The sequence below is a fragment of the Vanrija albida genome (genome assembly GCF_041260175.1).
Source record: "Vanrija albida strain AlHP1 chromosome Unknown contig_3, whole genome shotgun sequence".
Classification (NCBI taxonomy): Eukaryota; Fungi; Basidiomycota; class Tremellomycetes; order Trichosporonales; family Trichosporonaceae; genus Vanrija; species Vanrija albida.
The window spans coordinates 2,837,743-2,853,344 of record NW_027191422.1 but is presented as its reverse complement, the minus strand read 5'-3'; the positions used below and the strand labels follow the sequence as shown (position 1 = coordinate 2,853,344).

Here is a 15,602-nt window from a genome sequence, read left to right as displayed (position 1 = left end):
TTACAGGACCATGCTAGTGCCACTCGTGCGAGCGTATAGTCGTCAAGAATTCCCTCCCACTCCCCTCCCCTACACCTGTAACTGCGCCCGCAGCCATCCAGGCTTCTCCACCGCGCTGCTGAACCGCTCGCTCCCCTGCCGGGGCTCCAGCAGCAGACTCTTGCGGTACAGCGCCTCCAAGCTGCCGCTGCCACGCTCGGTCAGCACGCGCTTCAGGAACGCCTGCACCGGCTCGAGCTCCTTGAGGTCAAACGGCACCTGGTACTTCCTAAAGTCGATGGCGATCCGGCCCAGCTTGGCAAACTTGTCCTGGTTGACGAGCTGCAGCTCGGGCGACAGCGTGCTCGGGCGCGAGTTCGGGTTGCCGTCCTGCGTAAACGTAATGTCGCTGAGAATCAGGCCCAAGAACGGCAGACACGGGCCCGTGACTTCACGCAGCCGCGCACGGTACGCCGCATGATTCTTCGTGTGCTCAATGACACCACGCAGCCGGTCCATGTTGAGACGGTGCTTGGTGCTGAGCACATCCCACGTCTTCTTGAGGCGCAGAATCGTGCTGCTGTTGAGGCCAGCCATGACGGCCCACAGCGTCGAAAAGTTGTTGAGCTGCAGGCACTTGTCCGCCAGCTTGATGTAAAACTTGACAAGGGCAGCGCGGTGCTTGGCGTCCTGCTCGTTGAGAATGCCGTCGGCGACCCAGCCAGTGATCTGGTTGGACATTGTCGACAGCGCCTTGAGCGCCGGGATCGCCTTCTTGCCAGTCATGAGCAGGTCCTCGGGTGCAACGTCGGCAAACAGCTTGCTCTCCATGATCGTGAGCTGGCGCGCCAGCTCAAGCGTGTCAAAGTCGGTGATCGGCACATTGGTCGGGGGCGGGTTCCTCGACAGCGCGCTGAGCAGCGTGCCCTTGATCGTCGGCGTAGGCGGCTGCCCAATCCCACTGGGGGCACCCTGGATCATGCTCGTAATGGCAGAGTTGCGCATGCGGTCAATCGACGACGGACGAGTGCCGGGCGTTGTTGCGCCCGAGCTGGGAATAGACACAAACTGTCTCCGCTCCTTGATGGTCTCGACAAGACGCGTCGACATCTTGGGGATCGTCGGCAGCATGACCTCCTCGGAAAACTTCTCGAGCTTCTCCAGCACAAGGTCGTCGCTAGCAGGTCTCCAGTGCAGGTCGACCCACGTCTTGATGCTGTTGTACACACGCAGGCGGACGGGCATGAGCTTGCGCTCGACCCACACGGCGAGCTGAGCCTCGCCCATGCCCGAGACAACAGGCGGCGGCGTGAGGTTGAATCGCGCAATGAACGTGTCGAGCAGCTCCTCGGGCGTGGTGAACAGGCGGAACGTGTACCAGAAAACGGCCGCAAAGTGGAGATCGGGGGGTCCGTCGTGAGGAGTGAGCTTCTCAACGAGAACACGCAGGGTGCCGCCGACAAGAGTGCCGTCCGAGTTGTACGCGACTTCGCGAGGGTCGTAGTCGTGAGCGACCACCCAGAATCGAACATCGCCACCCTCCTGCTCCTCGCCGGGCGGGGGAAGAGCGGGGCTGCGGTGAGGGGGAGCCGGGCGAGCAGGCGTGGGGCCAGTAGGAGGGGTAAAGTTGACGACCTTGCCACCCTCCATCGGGAACTCGGAGCCGTTGACAATGCTGGGGGAAGGGAACGCCGAGTTGAGCGAAATGGGCGTGTCCGGGAGGCCGTGCGTCTGAGTCTCCCCGCCGACGGGCATCGGCGACGACATCTGCGACTGCGACGTGCGCGTCTGCGCCGACGAGCCGCCGAACGACACCAGCGTCGACGAGCGGGCGCTGGCCCGCTTCTCGTGGCCCTGTCGCGAGTGCGTGCGAACCGGCAGGTCGAAATCGTGCGTGAGGTCGACCGAACGCGAGGGCGAGCGCGAGTCCTTGTGCCCAACCTTGGAGGCCACAGGCGTAGACAGCGAGGTCGAACGGCTGCGAGACTGGAAGGTGACATCAGACGAGCGGCGGGTACCGTCGTGGGGCTCTGGGGTAGCCGACGCCGGGGAAGGGTGAGAGTTGGGACGTGCAGAGTGGCCACCGCGCATGGTCGTGTCCTCGTCTGTGCTGTCGACGACCTCTTCGTCGTCGTCGTCGTCTTCGGTATCTTCGGCTCGCTTGCTCTGCGCGCTGACGCGCACGCTGTCTTGCTGGTACCGCTTGTGGAGGTGGTTTAAGCTGGTAGCGCGGCGCGCAAGGCTTTGCAGAGAACCAGGGCCCTTGATGCCCAGACCCAGGCCCGCATAGCCTTGGCGAGGTGACATGAGACTCGGCGAACCGTGCCCGACAGAGAGGTTCGGTGAGTCAAACTCGGGCTCGCCAGCCTCCTGTGGCACGCAGAGGCGAACCACCCGTGTGCACTCTGTGCTTGCCCGCAGTGTCGATGTCGTGGCGTGCATGAGGTTGTCCTTTTCTTCCTCGTAGCGCAGCACTTGCTCCTTGTTCTTGGCCTCAAACGGCACGTTGGCGACAGTCTCGGCAGCCTCAACGAGGTTGGACGCCGCGTCGTACAGGTCGTCGCGCGCAATCTTGAGGCTGTTGACCTCACGGGGGCTCAGGCCCAGCATACCCGCTTGGCGTCCAACGGCCTCGACAATTGTGAGCAGATCGCGCACCCCGTCGACCGTCTCGCGGGTAAGCTCAATCATGTACGCGTGGCTGGAGGGATGCGAGCCAATATCATGGCTGTGGATGTGGCCGAGGAAGCTCGCGATGACGCCCACGAGCGTGTCCTCGGTGACAGCAATCGCCTGATGGATGGCGTAGCCAGACACGTAGTGCTTGATGTGCGGGTCGCCGTCCTCGACATACGTGTTGGGGTTGGTCTCTAGCTCGGGCGAGCCGTTGTCGACGGGGGCCATGTCAAACGACGCGCTTCTTGCGTGTCTTGTATGCGACGAGGCACGCCGGCGCGACCGTACCGACACGGGCGACGATCGGCCCGACGATGAACCTAATGACGGCGAGAAGGCGTCCTCGCCAGCCCGAGAGCCCTGCCCCGACCCCGCAGATTGGCTCGTGGGCAGTGGGGGTGCCGGTTCCGCTTGTCTCCTGGCGGCAGTGCGCAGGTCGTTGACACTGGCCGACTTGAGTGGGATCCGGGAACCAGCTCCAGACATTGTTCGGACGCGCATTCTCGAAGGGTGGTTGGTCACGGCCGTGGGCGAGTGCTCTGCGGCGGCAGCTGAAACTTCAGTGGCCGAGTCGACCTCGAGCGGCGCGACCGACACGCCAGCCTCGCTCGCGTGTAAGAGGAATCTGCGGACCGAGGCAAACACGCTGCGCGCCGCCTTGCCAGTGGATTCCAATGCGCCATTGTCGTCCGACTCTTCGTCGACGTTCTCGGTGCCGGCTAATTTGGCGCATGCCACGAGCTTGCTCAGCTCGGCAAGGACATATCGTCTCTCCTTGGCGAGAACTGGATGGGCAGCCAGAGTCTTGCTCTCCTTGCTCAAGCAGTCCATGCGCAGGAGCGCGGTACGGATGGCGGAAATCACCTGCGCTGCCGAGGGCTGGATGTGCAGGCGGCGGCGCGACTGAATTGAGCTCTGTAAGAGGGACAACGACTGCTGTACTGGCTGCAGAAGCGTCTGCAGTGCTGGTGACAGCGGTGCACCGAGCGTCGAATCTGTCGATCCCCGTTGAGGTATCTGTGACGCACGAACGTGATGTGACGCGGTCGACGAGTGTGAATGCTGGCTGCTGTGGTGCGACACATGCGACGCAGTGGACGGGTGTGATGCGTGTGTATGCCGGATGTTGCGGACCACGCCTTCGCTGTGCAACACTGCACCTCGTGGTGTCTGTCCGGGGCTCGAGATGGCCGACTCTGAGCTCTGGCGATGGCTGTTGCGCGAAGATTCTGATCTCCTCGGATAGGGCTGCTGCAAATAGATCGTTAGCGTCGCGTCCTAGTCGCCGTATCCGCGCCGGGCTCACCTCGTCGACATCGACCTCGCGAACATAGTTGCTCGGGAACCATCCTCTTCTGATGCGCCGGTCGTCGTCCTCTGGGCGCGGGGACATGACCTCGCCGTCCCACCATCCAGATGGGTCGCGGCCGTGGACGCGGATGATCTCGCCGGCGCGGAACGAGAGGTACATGTTGTGTGTGAGGGACTGATTTGTGGGCATGATGCTAGGGTCAAAGTCGTGGATCGCCTGGACGTGACTTGATGGGCGGAGCGAGCTTGTTCTCGCCGGCGGTGATGGCGGCGTGCGCGGCGTGCTTGGTCTGCGTGACCGCGTGCCGCCAGCCGACGACGACACGGACGACGAGACGCGCCGATGCGTCGACTGGGCGGCTGTGCCGGGGCCCGACGAGCTGCCCGGCGCCGCCGCCGATTGATCATCAACTCCGGCCGCGATGCCCGCGCTCTGCGCATCGCTGCTAGCGGGGCGCGCTGTCCTGCCGCTCGCGCCGCTCGTCGAGCTCAGCGTCGAGCTCGAGGTCGATAGGCTGAGGGTGGGCGACGACGCTGTGCCGTTCTGCATGGCCGAGCCGTTTGTTGGTGGAGAAAAGTCTCCTGTCGCGCTGCCGCTGCTCGAGCCGGTTGCTGTTGCGCCTGCTATTGTTGAGGACGAGCCGCCCGCCGCGCCCCCCGGTACCGGGTGCAGCGCCGGAGAGACGAGCTGCATGCCGCTGCGCGGGTGGGAGTGGGGGTTTGGGTTGCTGGGTTGTGTCGTGATGATGGGGGTGGAATGTTTGGTGAGTGGGTGGGGGTGGGGGTGGGCTGCTACTCCTGCTGCTGCTGCCGCTGGGTGCGCGATGCGAGCTGGCACGAGCGTGGGCCGTGCGCAGGCCTGGCCGAGACTCGGTGTCCTTTGCGCACGCGCGTGTCGGCGTCGGCGTCGGGGGTCGGGGGGTCGGTGACGGCGATGGAGGTGCTATGTCGCGTCTTTGGCGCGCGCGTGGTCGAGATGAGAGAAGACGTAAAGTGGCTGCTGCGGGGAGGGAGGGGGGAAGGGGGAAGGGGGCCGTCGTTGTGGGCGTTGACGACGACCAAGAGAGAGTCAAAGAGTGACCTTTGAGTTGAGTGATCCAAGATGGAGAAGTAGCAACGCGCGCCGGGCACTGCCGCGACAATGAACCATGTACAAGTCTCCGCGTCTCCGCTGCTGCTGCCGCCGCCGCCGTCTCCGTCGCGGGCCGCTCTCTACTCTGCTCTGCTCTGCATGCTTGCCGCGTGATGACTGCCTGTAGCCTGCAGCCTGCAGCCTGGCAGCGGCGGTTATGGCTCTATGGGTGCCGTTACCGTGTCCCGCTCGTTGGCGTTTCCCTTTGCTCGTACCCTGCAACCGCCGTCGCTCCCTCCCGCACACCTCCAGGTCTATGCCTTTGCTCGTCCCCCTCGTCCCTCCCTCACCCACTCTACACCTCGCGTCCTCTCTGCTGACACCCCCATGCATGCAGCACTAACAATGCACAGAAAGAGCGCTGACTCACGACGCTCACATCCCTCCCTGGCCTTGGACTACTACTCACACCTCACACATGCATATTCAAAGGCTCGTGATCAGATTCGATGTTGGGTAGCGGCCCGTCGCGTCGCCTCGCCCAATGACGCCATGCCATGCCCCTCTCTCGTGCAGCCAGCCGGCACAGGAGAAAAAAACACGGTTTGGCTCGTCGACCGCGTCGTCGTTGGCCGTGTTTACATGCATTCTGGCTTGGTCTGGTCGCACCCGCGACGGCCTAGCCACGGCGTAGGAGCAACTACTGGTTTGCATCCTTATCCTTAATCATAAAAATACGCGCCAAACGAGGCTTCGCTTTGTTTGGGTCGGTCGTGTCGTCTCGTCTCGTCTCTCTACGGACGACGCTCGTCTTGCCCACTTTTCTTGGTGACTGCCCGTTTGCCACCAACCCCAACCCCAACCCCGATTCCGCTCGCGTCCCTGGAAGATGCACCACCTGCAAACTCTGCCGCGGCAACGAGGCGACCGCGAGCAGGAGCAAGCAACCTGGCTACCGCGGCGGTATGCGGCCTGTAGTCGCCACACCCCCCCTTCACAACAACCACCCCCGTCCCTTGCGATCCAGACTCGGTGCCTTGCCGGCGGCACCTCTTGTCGGCCTCACTCTGAAGCACCGACGCACCGACACGCAAAGACCACGCGTTTTCGGCTCGTCGAGCGCCGAGGGCCAAGCTGGGCATGCTCGTAGCTGGTGGGGCTTGACCGGCCCAGTGGAATGGATCCTGCGTCGCCGTGCCGCCGTCCCGTCTGGGCAGAAACCAAGCGACCGAGGGTGCCACGACCACCAAGGCCACGGCACCGCGCGCGCTCCGACGGCGTGCCTGATCACCGGAAACCCGGAGCAGCGGCAGGCAGTCGGCGCACGCCCAGCCGCCATCTCGAACGCGACTTGTTACCAACTATTGTGGCTTGCTGCGGGCCGACACGGCGCATACTTTGCAGCCAGCTGACCAGCTCTCTGGTGCCGCCTTGCCACGTGCCGGCCACGTGCTCACCACGCGCAAAAGCCCCCGCTGCCACACTCGTCAAAACCCCGTCCTGCTCCGTCCTGGCTGATGATCCCGCCGTGCAGCATTGGCTGAGGCCGAGCACCCAGCCTGGCACTCGCTGCAGCCCGCTCGCCGTCACTCGGCCGCTGCTCATCATCATCCTCGCTGTCCACTCCGTCGAGGCCAAACCACCACTCCCTCACAATGCGCGGCGCCTCGATCCTCCGCAACGCCGCCCAGGCCGCCGGCCAGGCTGCCAAGCCCAAGCCCATGTCGGCAGACCACACGCTGTACCACCTGCAGCCGACTGTGAGTGGCCTCCTCGCTCGGAGACCTCATGTCCGACCGCTGACTCCCGCAGGGCTTCTGGAAGAAGTTCCGTACGTAGCTGCTGATGCTTGGAGAGCGTGTGCTAACCCCCGCGCTTAGGCGACGCCGTCGTCGGTGAGTTGTCGCGATGTTGACGCTTGCGCCCGGCTCACACCCCAGTCAACCCCGAGATCTCGTCCGGTCTCCCGCTGCAGGACAAGCACCGCATGCCGCCCCCCGCGTCGCGCACCGAGCGCTACTCGACCCCCGCGACGGCCGCGTCCGACGTCGCCTTCAACCAGTACTACGACCGCGACGTGAGTGCAAGCGAGGGGCGCCGGCCGATTGCTCGGCGATCCGGTCACTCGCCTCAGCGCCGTCTGGTGCTCTGGCGCGTCCTCCGTCCCCCACTAACCCCGCCCAGGTCCGCCGCGCATACCCCCAGACGTCGGTGGTGACGCAGTCCGAGCTCTCGGAGCTGCTGCTCGCCTCGCCCACGCTCGCCGCCGTCGAGGCGCCCAAGACCGAGGTCGCGGCCGAGGCGGCGCCGCTCACGGCCGTGCTGGCCAAGCTGCCCGAGGGCACGGCCTTTGTCGCTGCTGGCATCGAGACGGGCGCGGCCAAGGGCCTGCCGCCTGCGCCCCCAAGCCTCAACACGTCGGGCAAGTGGCAGCCCAAGGAGGGAGACTACATCCCCCGCGCGCCGCACCAGTACTTCCCGATGGTCGGGTACGTTTAGAAGAAAGGCGGGGCGGTGTATGCATTGGATCTAGCAGGGGGTGGGGTGGGGGGCGGGAGGAGTGTGGGTGGGGGTTACGTGGGTGGGGAGGGAATGAGAGAGCGGCGAGCTGGAGGTGGGTCGCGGGCTGGGGTGGAGAGCGCGCCGCCGGTGGACACGGATGGAGGCGAGCTGGGCGTCAGCACCCGATACCTCAAGCCTCCCTCGCGCGGTGTGTGCGCTGCAGCTACGACGTTGATCCGGCCCGGCGCGCGATGCCGCCGAGGGGGCAGTGGCGGCACGACGCCGCGCGGGCAGGTGGATGGGTTGGGAGGCACGGCAGGAGGCGGGAGCGGCAGCACGCAGCGCAGCGCAGACCAGCAGCAGCGTCGCTCTTGCACGGCCACATGCCTGCTAGGCAGGTGGAGGTGCTCGCCACCCGCTGTCCGTGGCATGGCACTCGGCGCCCATTGTCGTCCGTGGCAGTGGCAGCGTGGGTGGTGGGAGCGCTGTTGCGTCGGAGGCATGCGAGGTGGCCGGTCCATGCTCGCCAGATCTGCCACGAGGCCCAGCCAGCTTCGGACGAGGCAGCTGGGCCGGGGCATGTCGACATGCTCGACGTGGTGAGCCACGGTGGCAGGGCGGCACAAGTGGCACCCGTGGCCACCGCGCCTGTACATACCTCCTCCCCCCCCCCTTCGCATCTCTCCCATCTCACTCACAGCCCGCCAGACTCACTGCTCCTGGCACTGGCCAGACGTAGAAGCCAGAAACTGGCTGTCCCGCCACCTTGAGAGCCGTGGCGCGCCCCATCTGGCCGGCCGTCGCGCTCGCTGCCACGCCGGTCCTGCCACGACGTGGCGACGTGCTCACCATGCCGCCCCCCCTCCACCGCTTATCGCAGCCCACCGCCCACCCACGCCGTATCTCGCACCCATGTGCCCATGTCGTTGAATCAGCGCGCTGCCTCCCACCTCGTCCACAGCACATGAGTAAACACGTCTATCAGACGGCGGCCGTCAGCCTCGTCTCTCCACCTCGATCCCGCCAACTCCACGGCTCGACCTTGCCTTGTTGATTAATTGAGTGAGACACCCACGTGTGGGTGGGTACGTACGCAGGAATGCGCCAGAGTGCAGGAACAACCCCCAATTGAGGCGCAGACGCGCTAGCGCTTGCGCGCGCGCTTGCCCAGATCTCGAGCTATCGATATCGCGAGCTAGCACGCGCCTGATAATCCAGCGGGCGGCGCTTGCGAGTGGGAATCGCGCCTGAGACAGGCGTCTGGTGTCTGCCGTCTGTGTGTTGGGTCGCCGCGCGCGGCATGTCGCCATCGCTGAAGCTTGAGCTGTTGTTTACGCCGAGGCAGCTCGGTCGGTCGAGCGTCACGTCGTCGTCGTCGCACGCACGCCCGCCGCCTGTCACCCCCCGATGGCTGGCGGCGGTGTTTGTGCCCACAGAACAAGGCAATCGCAATCAACAGCCCATGAGTGACGCCGTGACGACGATTCGACGGTGCCGTGGCGCCGCCGCCGCCGCCGCGGACGCCGCGCGGCGTGTTTGTTCCGCTTCCACCTGCCCTGACAGCCTTTGTCCGCTCGACCGTCAGCGAAGCTGTCGCAGAGACAAAGGCCGAGGGAGCAGGCGAGTGCGGACACGCTGCTCGACGCAGAGCTGCCCGCCCCCCGCCCCAGCACGCCCATCACACCCCCACCCACCCCCGTCACGACAACAACACGCCATCACGTCCACCCACCCCCACCCACGCCTAGGCTGAAACCAAGCAGCATGCACAGCCGTGCCCAGGCGCCGGCCCAGGCCCAGTTCTCACGCTGGCGCGGGGCGGCGCTCACGCACCCCGCACGCCGTCACATCCAGTGCGACATGTCGCCCACGGCTAAGGGGGCAGACGAAACCTGGAACCTGGGGCTGTGGAGAGGATTCAGGGAAACGGGCGACGCGTCTGTCTTTTTTTTTTTTCCAGCGCGTCGTGCCTCTCCGCGTCCGTGATTGACAAGGCGACGGCGGCAGCGGCGGCTCTCGCATTCAGGTTGCGGCGCGTGCGCCGCGACGCCGCTCGCTGTGCCACCGCCGCCGTGCACAAACAATCTCCCGAGCTCCTCGCTTGGCGACTCCCTGCGCTACCATTGCCGCTGCGCTTTGTCCAGCTGCTCGTGCGTGCGCAAGCCAGTCACGCCGCCAACTGCCCCCCCTCCCCGCCGGCAGCTCGATCACGGCCGACTGACGACGTTGCCGACTGTTCCCCTCGAGTGTCACCCAGCCATCCGACTTGTTCTATCCCGTGTGAAAGTTTATCGACGAGGCACTGCTCGCCCACGACTTTGGGAGTTAGCAACGTCCGTGGGACTCCTCGCTCGCTCCCTCGGCCTCGCCCCGACCTGCCTGCGTGCGCGCCGCCTCTCCCCCCTAGACCTACGAGATCTTCCGCGCAAAAGGCACGACCCGACAAGAGTTGGCCACCGACCCACCGACCCACCGACTCACCCACTCGTCCCCCACTCGCCTCGTCGCAGTTTGATCAATACCTTGCCAAACTTGTCGAGGTGGCATGTCGAGGGCGACGAGTGCGTGTCCTTGTTCTCCTCGTCCTTGTCCTCCTCGTGCTCTTGAGATTCCGTCCCCTAGGAGATTGCAGCTTGTCAACGGCGGCGCCCCATTCCAGTAACGACAAGACGACGACGGCGACGGCAAGCATTGTGGACCCCCACGTCTCGGTCGTGTAAACATTCAACAACCCCGCGGTCCGATTCTCACGCACGCCCAACCCTCCCTTGCTCCCCCATCTCTCGACACATCTCTCAACTCGTTGTCACTCCATTGGTCGCCTGTTTCCCCCCGTGCTCGCTGCCTGCTGCGGCCCAACAACAACATACCCACCACCACCACCATGTTCTCGCCTGCCTATACCCGCCCCCCGAAGCCGCCGGGCACACGCCGTGCTGGCCTCCGCTCCGTCGATGGCCAAGCACCGCCGTTACCAAACAAACATGACTTGTTCAAGCCTGCGCCCACGTCCAAGCCCTCGTCGCCGCTCGCCGTCCCAAAGTCGGCAAAGGGCAAGGTCAAGGCATCGTCGCCGCTCAAAGAGTCGACTGCCGCCGGCGACGACCACGACGATCAGGCGAGCGATGACAGCGATGCGACTCACGTCAGCCCGCACAATAACAATAACAACAACAACACTACTCGCGCTCCCCGCCCCCTCAGCCTCATCTCAGAGTCGTCGGCCTCCATGGTCTCGCCCCCGCCACCGTACGGATACCGCCGCACCTCGACAACCTCGCCCCTCGCAGACGTCAAGCGCCCTCAAGTACACAATGTGCCTCCTCCACCAGAGCCCCTCGAGTCTGGCCCGTCATCAGTCCGCACCAGCATGATCTCTGTCGACAATGTCGACCTGGCGCTCGAGGTCGACGACGACGACGACGCGGCCGGCAACACTCTTACCCTGCGCGGTGTCCAGCGCCTCATCAAGCAGCAGGAATTGGGTACGTGGCGAGCTTGTGCGCACAAAAACTAGAGCTGACGCACGGCCCAGACGCAATGGCCGACGAGATCACGAGCCGCTTAATGCTCTTCGCATCGCCTCCTCGACTGTCGCCCCGAGCGGCATCGGCGACAGTCTCTCCCGTTGCCGAGCGGCGCCCGCTGAGCAAGTCGCCCAGCGGCAGCCGCCAGCACGCAATGTCACCACAGCTGCGACCGCACGACAAGACTCCACCGCACCTGCGCACTGTCCCCAGTGACCCCTCGCTCGCCTTCTCTCACCCTCAGCCCCGCGCACCGAGCGATAAGCTCGTCAGACCTCGCGATGTCCGACTGTCTATGCTGAGGGCCGAGGAAGATGAGGCTAGGATTCTCGAGCTCGAGGACGCTCTCGCAGAGGCACGCGACAGCGAGGAATCCCAAAGAAGGGCCGCAGCACGACTCCGCCGGGATATGGACAAGCTCCGCCGCCAGCTCGAGCGCGCCGAAGACGCCGCCTTGGAGCGCGAGCGTCTCGAGTACGCACTCGCCGCGGCCACCCTCGAGATGAGCAACAGGCGCGAACAGCGGTCGTTTGGCAGATCCTCCCAGCCCGTCGCCTTCGCCGTTCGCTCGCGGGGAGGCTTTGGCCCGCCTTCGTCCGACGAGGATGACAGAGTCGGCTGGGGCTCGACGACCTTTCCCGAGTTCGCACGCGACCGCCTCGCGCCCTTTGACGACGCCCACTACGCCCATCAAGAGCTTTACGAGGCCTCGTCGGCTGAAGATCACAGCGCGTCACATCAAGGAACTGTGGCTGCTGGCACCTCTGAAGTGGATCTCACCGACCCTCCCGCCACGCTTCTTGAGCGAGGCCGGTCCCGCCCGACCATCTCTTCGGCCACCTTTCTCAGTCCAGGCCGGTCCGGGGCTGCCTCGCCCTCGGTGTCGCCACACCGCCTCCCGCTCACGCCTCGTCTTCAGGTCGACGCCCCGACGTCTTCTGTCCGGGGCGGGAACAGTAACAAGGGCAGCTTGAGGGCACGACGCACTCCTTATCCGACGTTGCGCCCGGCCACCAACGAAGGCAGCCTGAGGTTGCACCGTCGGGCCCCGTCCACCGCCAGCCACGGCTCTGTGCGCAGCCATGCGACCAAGAATAGCAGACGCAGCGAGAGCCCACAGAGCGGCATCTCGCAGAGCCCTCTGAGCAGCATTGCTTCCCGCATGGGCAGCGTCCGCTCGTTCCTTTCCGACTACTTGGGTGTCAGGCGCTCTCTTGGGAGCGAGCTCGGCAGCAACTATGCTCCCTCGCCCATGTCCAACCTTAAGGACCTGGAGGACTCGCCCGACGAGAATGAGGAAACGACCGAGGACGAGCACTTTGAGGACGCAGAGCAGCATGTCCACGAGGACGCGGTTCAGCATGAGGGTCTTGTCCCCGTTACTGGCCGCCCAATCGTCTACAAGACGCCCGAGAACCAGCTCTCCAACCAGCTGTCACTCAGCCTCAGCTCGCCCAAGGTCACCACCAAGGGCCCGCTGAGCCCGACGGCCGCGTTCGTCCTCCGCGGCCAGCTGGCCAAGCACATCGACTCGAGCGCCTACGACTCGATCACCGAGACTGGTGCTCCGCGTCGCATCCGCTGGGCCGATTGGTCGCCGCGCAGCTGGCCGAGCCCGAGCCCGAGCCCGCAGCCCAGAGATGTCCCTCTCCCGCAGATCGAGGACGACATTGTGCCCCAGATCACGGTTCACTCTGCTGCCTCGTCGCGGTTCCAGGTCTCTGCTCCGGCCGACACCGACTCTCCACCCGGCTCGCCTGCGCACCTCGCGCCGGCCGGCGACCCATGGGACGAGTACTCTGATCGCTCGTCGATGCGGGCCACCCCGTCGCCGCGCACGAGGATCAAGAATGCAAAGCACCTCCGCCCGCTCGTGCTCTGCACCACGCCCGTTGTGCAAGCCCGAGACACTACGCTCGCCCTCGCCGCCCAGCACAGGCGCAATGCGTCGACGTCGGCTGTCACGGTCCCCACCTCGCACGTCGTGCCCATTGGCCACCGCCGCGCCTTGTCCAACGCCCCGAACCCCAGAGAATACCGCATGTTCACTGGCCGTGCGGCCCACGGCCCGACGACGATTCCCGGCCGCGTCATGCACGACTTCTTCTGCCTCGCGCTCCTCTTCCTCGACTACCTCGAGTGGGCGATTATCCTCTTTTGGCGTCTCTTCCTCGACATCCGCGCGGGGCCTGAAGGCGCACTCGGGCCCCAGAGGCGCAACCACAAGAAACGCTTCTACATCTGAGCAAGCAAGCGTGTGGGTATACCCCGTTGTATCGTCCTACCTACCCCAACCCCCCTAGCCATACCCAACCCCGGACCATAATAACTCTAGTGTATGCCGCCGAGCGGCCATTGTTTCCTGTGCCACTGGCTACAGCCCCTTATACTACATAGCATACATACAACTATGCGACCTTCACCGAGGCGAAGCCTCTCTTCTACATCTACAAGAAACGGTCTCCGTCTAGGCACTCGCGCAGATCTTGCGCACAAACTTCTCCCAGCGCTCAATGACCTCGACCACGACTTCCTCGTAGGTCGAGACGCCGTCGTCGGCCAGGGGGAAGATCTCCTTGTGGATCGTGCCACAGTCGGCGCAGGGCTGCCGGACGGCGTCGTAGTCGCTGCCGCGCTGCGACGCGCTGCGGTCCGAGAGCTCGAGGTGCACGAGCCGCTCCCAGCGCTTGACGGCGGGCACCATGCGGCGGGCCTCGACCCCGCCCTTGACCGCGCCCGGGAGGAGCGAGCCCGGCCCGGAAGGACGGCGCTTGAGCGCAGCCCCGGACAGCGGGAAGATGTCGCGCAGCGTCGGCGTGTGCGACTGGCACTGCTGCGTCCACTGGCCTATGCGCCTCGGCACGTTGTCCGTCCTCCCGACCTTGAAGTAGGCAGTGTCGCGCCCGCCCTTCGCGCGCAGCTCGTACGCGTACAGAAAGCCAGGCAGCTCCTGCACGGGTCAGCCTTGTCTTGTAGTGAACCCACCTTGGCCGTCAGCGCGCTCTCCATCGTCATGCGCAGGAGCGTCTGCGTCTGCTGCCCCAGATCTGGCGGGATGTAGTCCTTGAACTCGACCCACACTCCGGACCGGCCCCGCCGGTCGCTCCAGTAGAACCCGTCGACGGCGCACACGAGCCCCGCGTGGTCCTTGCAGTAGCGGCCGGTGCGCTCCTCGCCCTCCTCGTCCGACTCGAGGCCGGCGAGAAACGGCGCCGTGGCCTTGACGGTGCGCTTGCAGGGCTGGCCGGAGCGCGTGAAGCCCGAGCAGCGGGCCGCGTCTGGCGCAGAGGGCTTGGAGAGGCGCGGGCCAGCCTTCTTGCCCTTTGGCGCGGGAGTGTGTGGCGCCGCGGAGCTGGGCGGCTGCGAGTGGGCGCGCTGGTGTCGCGTCTGTGGCGGGGCGAGGCGGCCGCCGCCAGAGTCTGAGTCGGAGGGCGAGTATGAGTCGTTGTCCGAGCCGGTGAGGTCGATCACCGCGGGCTTTTTGCCCTTGCCCTTTGGTGTGCTTGACGCTCGGGGCTTGGCCTGGGTGGAGAGGTTCTGGCTACTGGCAGACTTTTGCTGGGACATACGCGGGTTGAAGTGCAGCTTGGCTTGCTTGAGCGGACCGGGCTTGGGGTTGCACGGCCCAGCAGGTGGTGGCGTGGGGGCTGACTGAGACGAGGATGGGGCCGTCGAACCCGTGGCGTAGGTCGACGTCGAGGAACTCGCCGAGCTCGACGAGCTCGTCGCAGCCGCAGCCGCCAGGCGAAACGGCGGCGCTGGGACCGGTGGGAAGTCGCCAAACGCAGCCGGCGGGGGATTAAACGTCGCCTTCTCCGTTGGCCGCGGCGGGATCGGCGGCGGAGCAGGCACGCCGTGGATCGCCTGCGTGATCGTGTTGGTGGTGGGTAAGGCCGAGTACGGCGGCGGCGGGGGACGCTCAGGCAGCGGTGGGGGGACGGCCGCCCGAGCCGGGGGAACCGGGAGTGGGCCGCTCGCCACCGCCATCGCCATCGCGGGCATCGCGCCGGCAGGGGGCACGGGCGGGAGCGGCTTGTTTCTGATGTCGAGGGACGACATGGCGCCAGCGAGGTTCGGCTCTGAGGCGCGGTGGTGAAGCGGCAAGCTTGCACGAGGGCGCGCGGCGTGCGCTGGCGCAAGCGGCGCCGGCGTCGACGGCCATACCGGGACAAAGGCGAGGTCTGGGAGCGGTGCAGGGTGTTGTGGTGGCTGAGCGGGGCTAGCGTACGAGCCCCCGGCATACGGCTGGTTGTACATGCCCAGGGGGTATCTGGGGTACTGAGTCATCTTGGGGGTGCGATGCAGGCGACGTGTCAAGACATTTGTTGTGGTTAATGTTGTTGTTGACAAAGTGGGCTCGGTCGCTGCTCGCCGCCGCCGCCATTCAATCTCTTCGCCGCCGCTGCCATCGCCGCCGCCGCCCAGAAGTCACGCGCGTTGATCGCCGTGACGGCACTTATTCAGCCCCTCCATATAGCGATTGCTCAAGTCGCCAGTCGCTCGAAACGCGTTTCCAACTTGGATCTCTGCACCAT

The 15,602-nt window shown here is 65.5% G+C and overlaps 4 protein-coding genes across 4 annotated transcripts; 2 read left to right on the top strand and 2 right to left on the bottom strand.

Moving 5' to 3' along the window:
• Positions 1–69: 69 nt before the first annotated feature.
• On the bottom strand, positions 70–4,660 carry BUD5 (Ras guanine nucleotide exchange factor bud5; the record flags this gene model as incomplete). The annotated part of the gene is made up of 2 exons (XM_069352938.1): positions 70–3,906; positions 3,962–4,660. The coding sequence occupies 2 exons, from the start codon at positions 4,658–4,660 to the stop codon at positions 70–72; spliced, it is 4,536 nt and encodes a 1,511-aa protein (XP_069210356.1).
• Positions 4,661–6,693: 2,033 nt separating this feature from the next.
• Q8F55_004422 (uncharacterized protein) lies at positions 6,694–7,537 on the top strand (the record flags this gene model as incomplete). The annotated part of the gene is made up of 5 exons (XM_069352937.1): positions 6,694–6,798; positions 6,851–6,869; positions 6,919–6,933; positions 6,979–7,115; positions 7,223–7,537. The coding sequence occupies 5 exons, from the start codon at positions 6,694–6,696 to the stop codon at positions 7,535–7,537; spliced, it is 591 nt and encodes a 196-aa protein (XP_069210355.1).
• A 2,887-nt stretch (positions 7,538–10,424) lies between these two features.
• Positions 10,425–13,312, top strand: Q8F55_004421 (uncharacterized protein; the record flags this gene model as incomplete). The annotated part of the gene is made up of 2 exons (XM_069352936.1): positions 10,425–11,025; positions 11,076–13,312. The coding sequence occupies 2 exons, from the start codon at positions 10,425–10,427 to the stop codon at positions 13,310–13,312; spliced, it is 2,838 nt and encodes a 945-aa protein (XP_069210354.1).
• A 222-nt stretch (positions 13,313–13,534) lies between these two features.
• On the bottom strand, positions 13,535–15,354 carry Q8F55_004420 (uncharacterized protein; the record flags this gene model as incomplete). Its single annotated transcript, XM_069352935.1, has 2 exons — positions 13,535–14,017; positions 14,053–15,354. The coding sequence occupies 2 exons, from the start codon at positions 15,352–15,354 to the stop codon at positions 13,535–13,537; spliced, it is 1,785 nt and encodes a 594-aa protein (XP_069210353.1).
• Between the last annotated feature and the right edge of the window lie 248 nt (positions 15,355–15,602).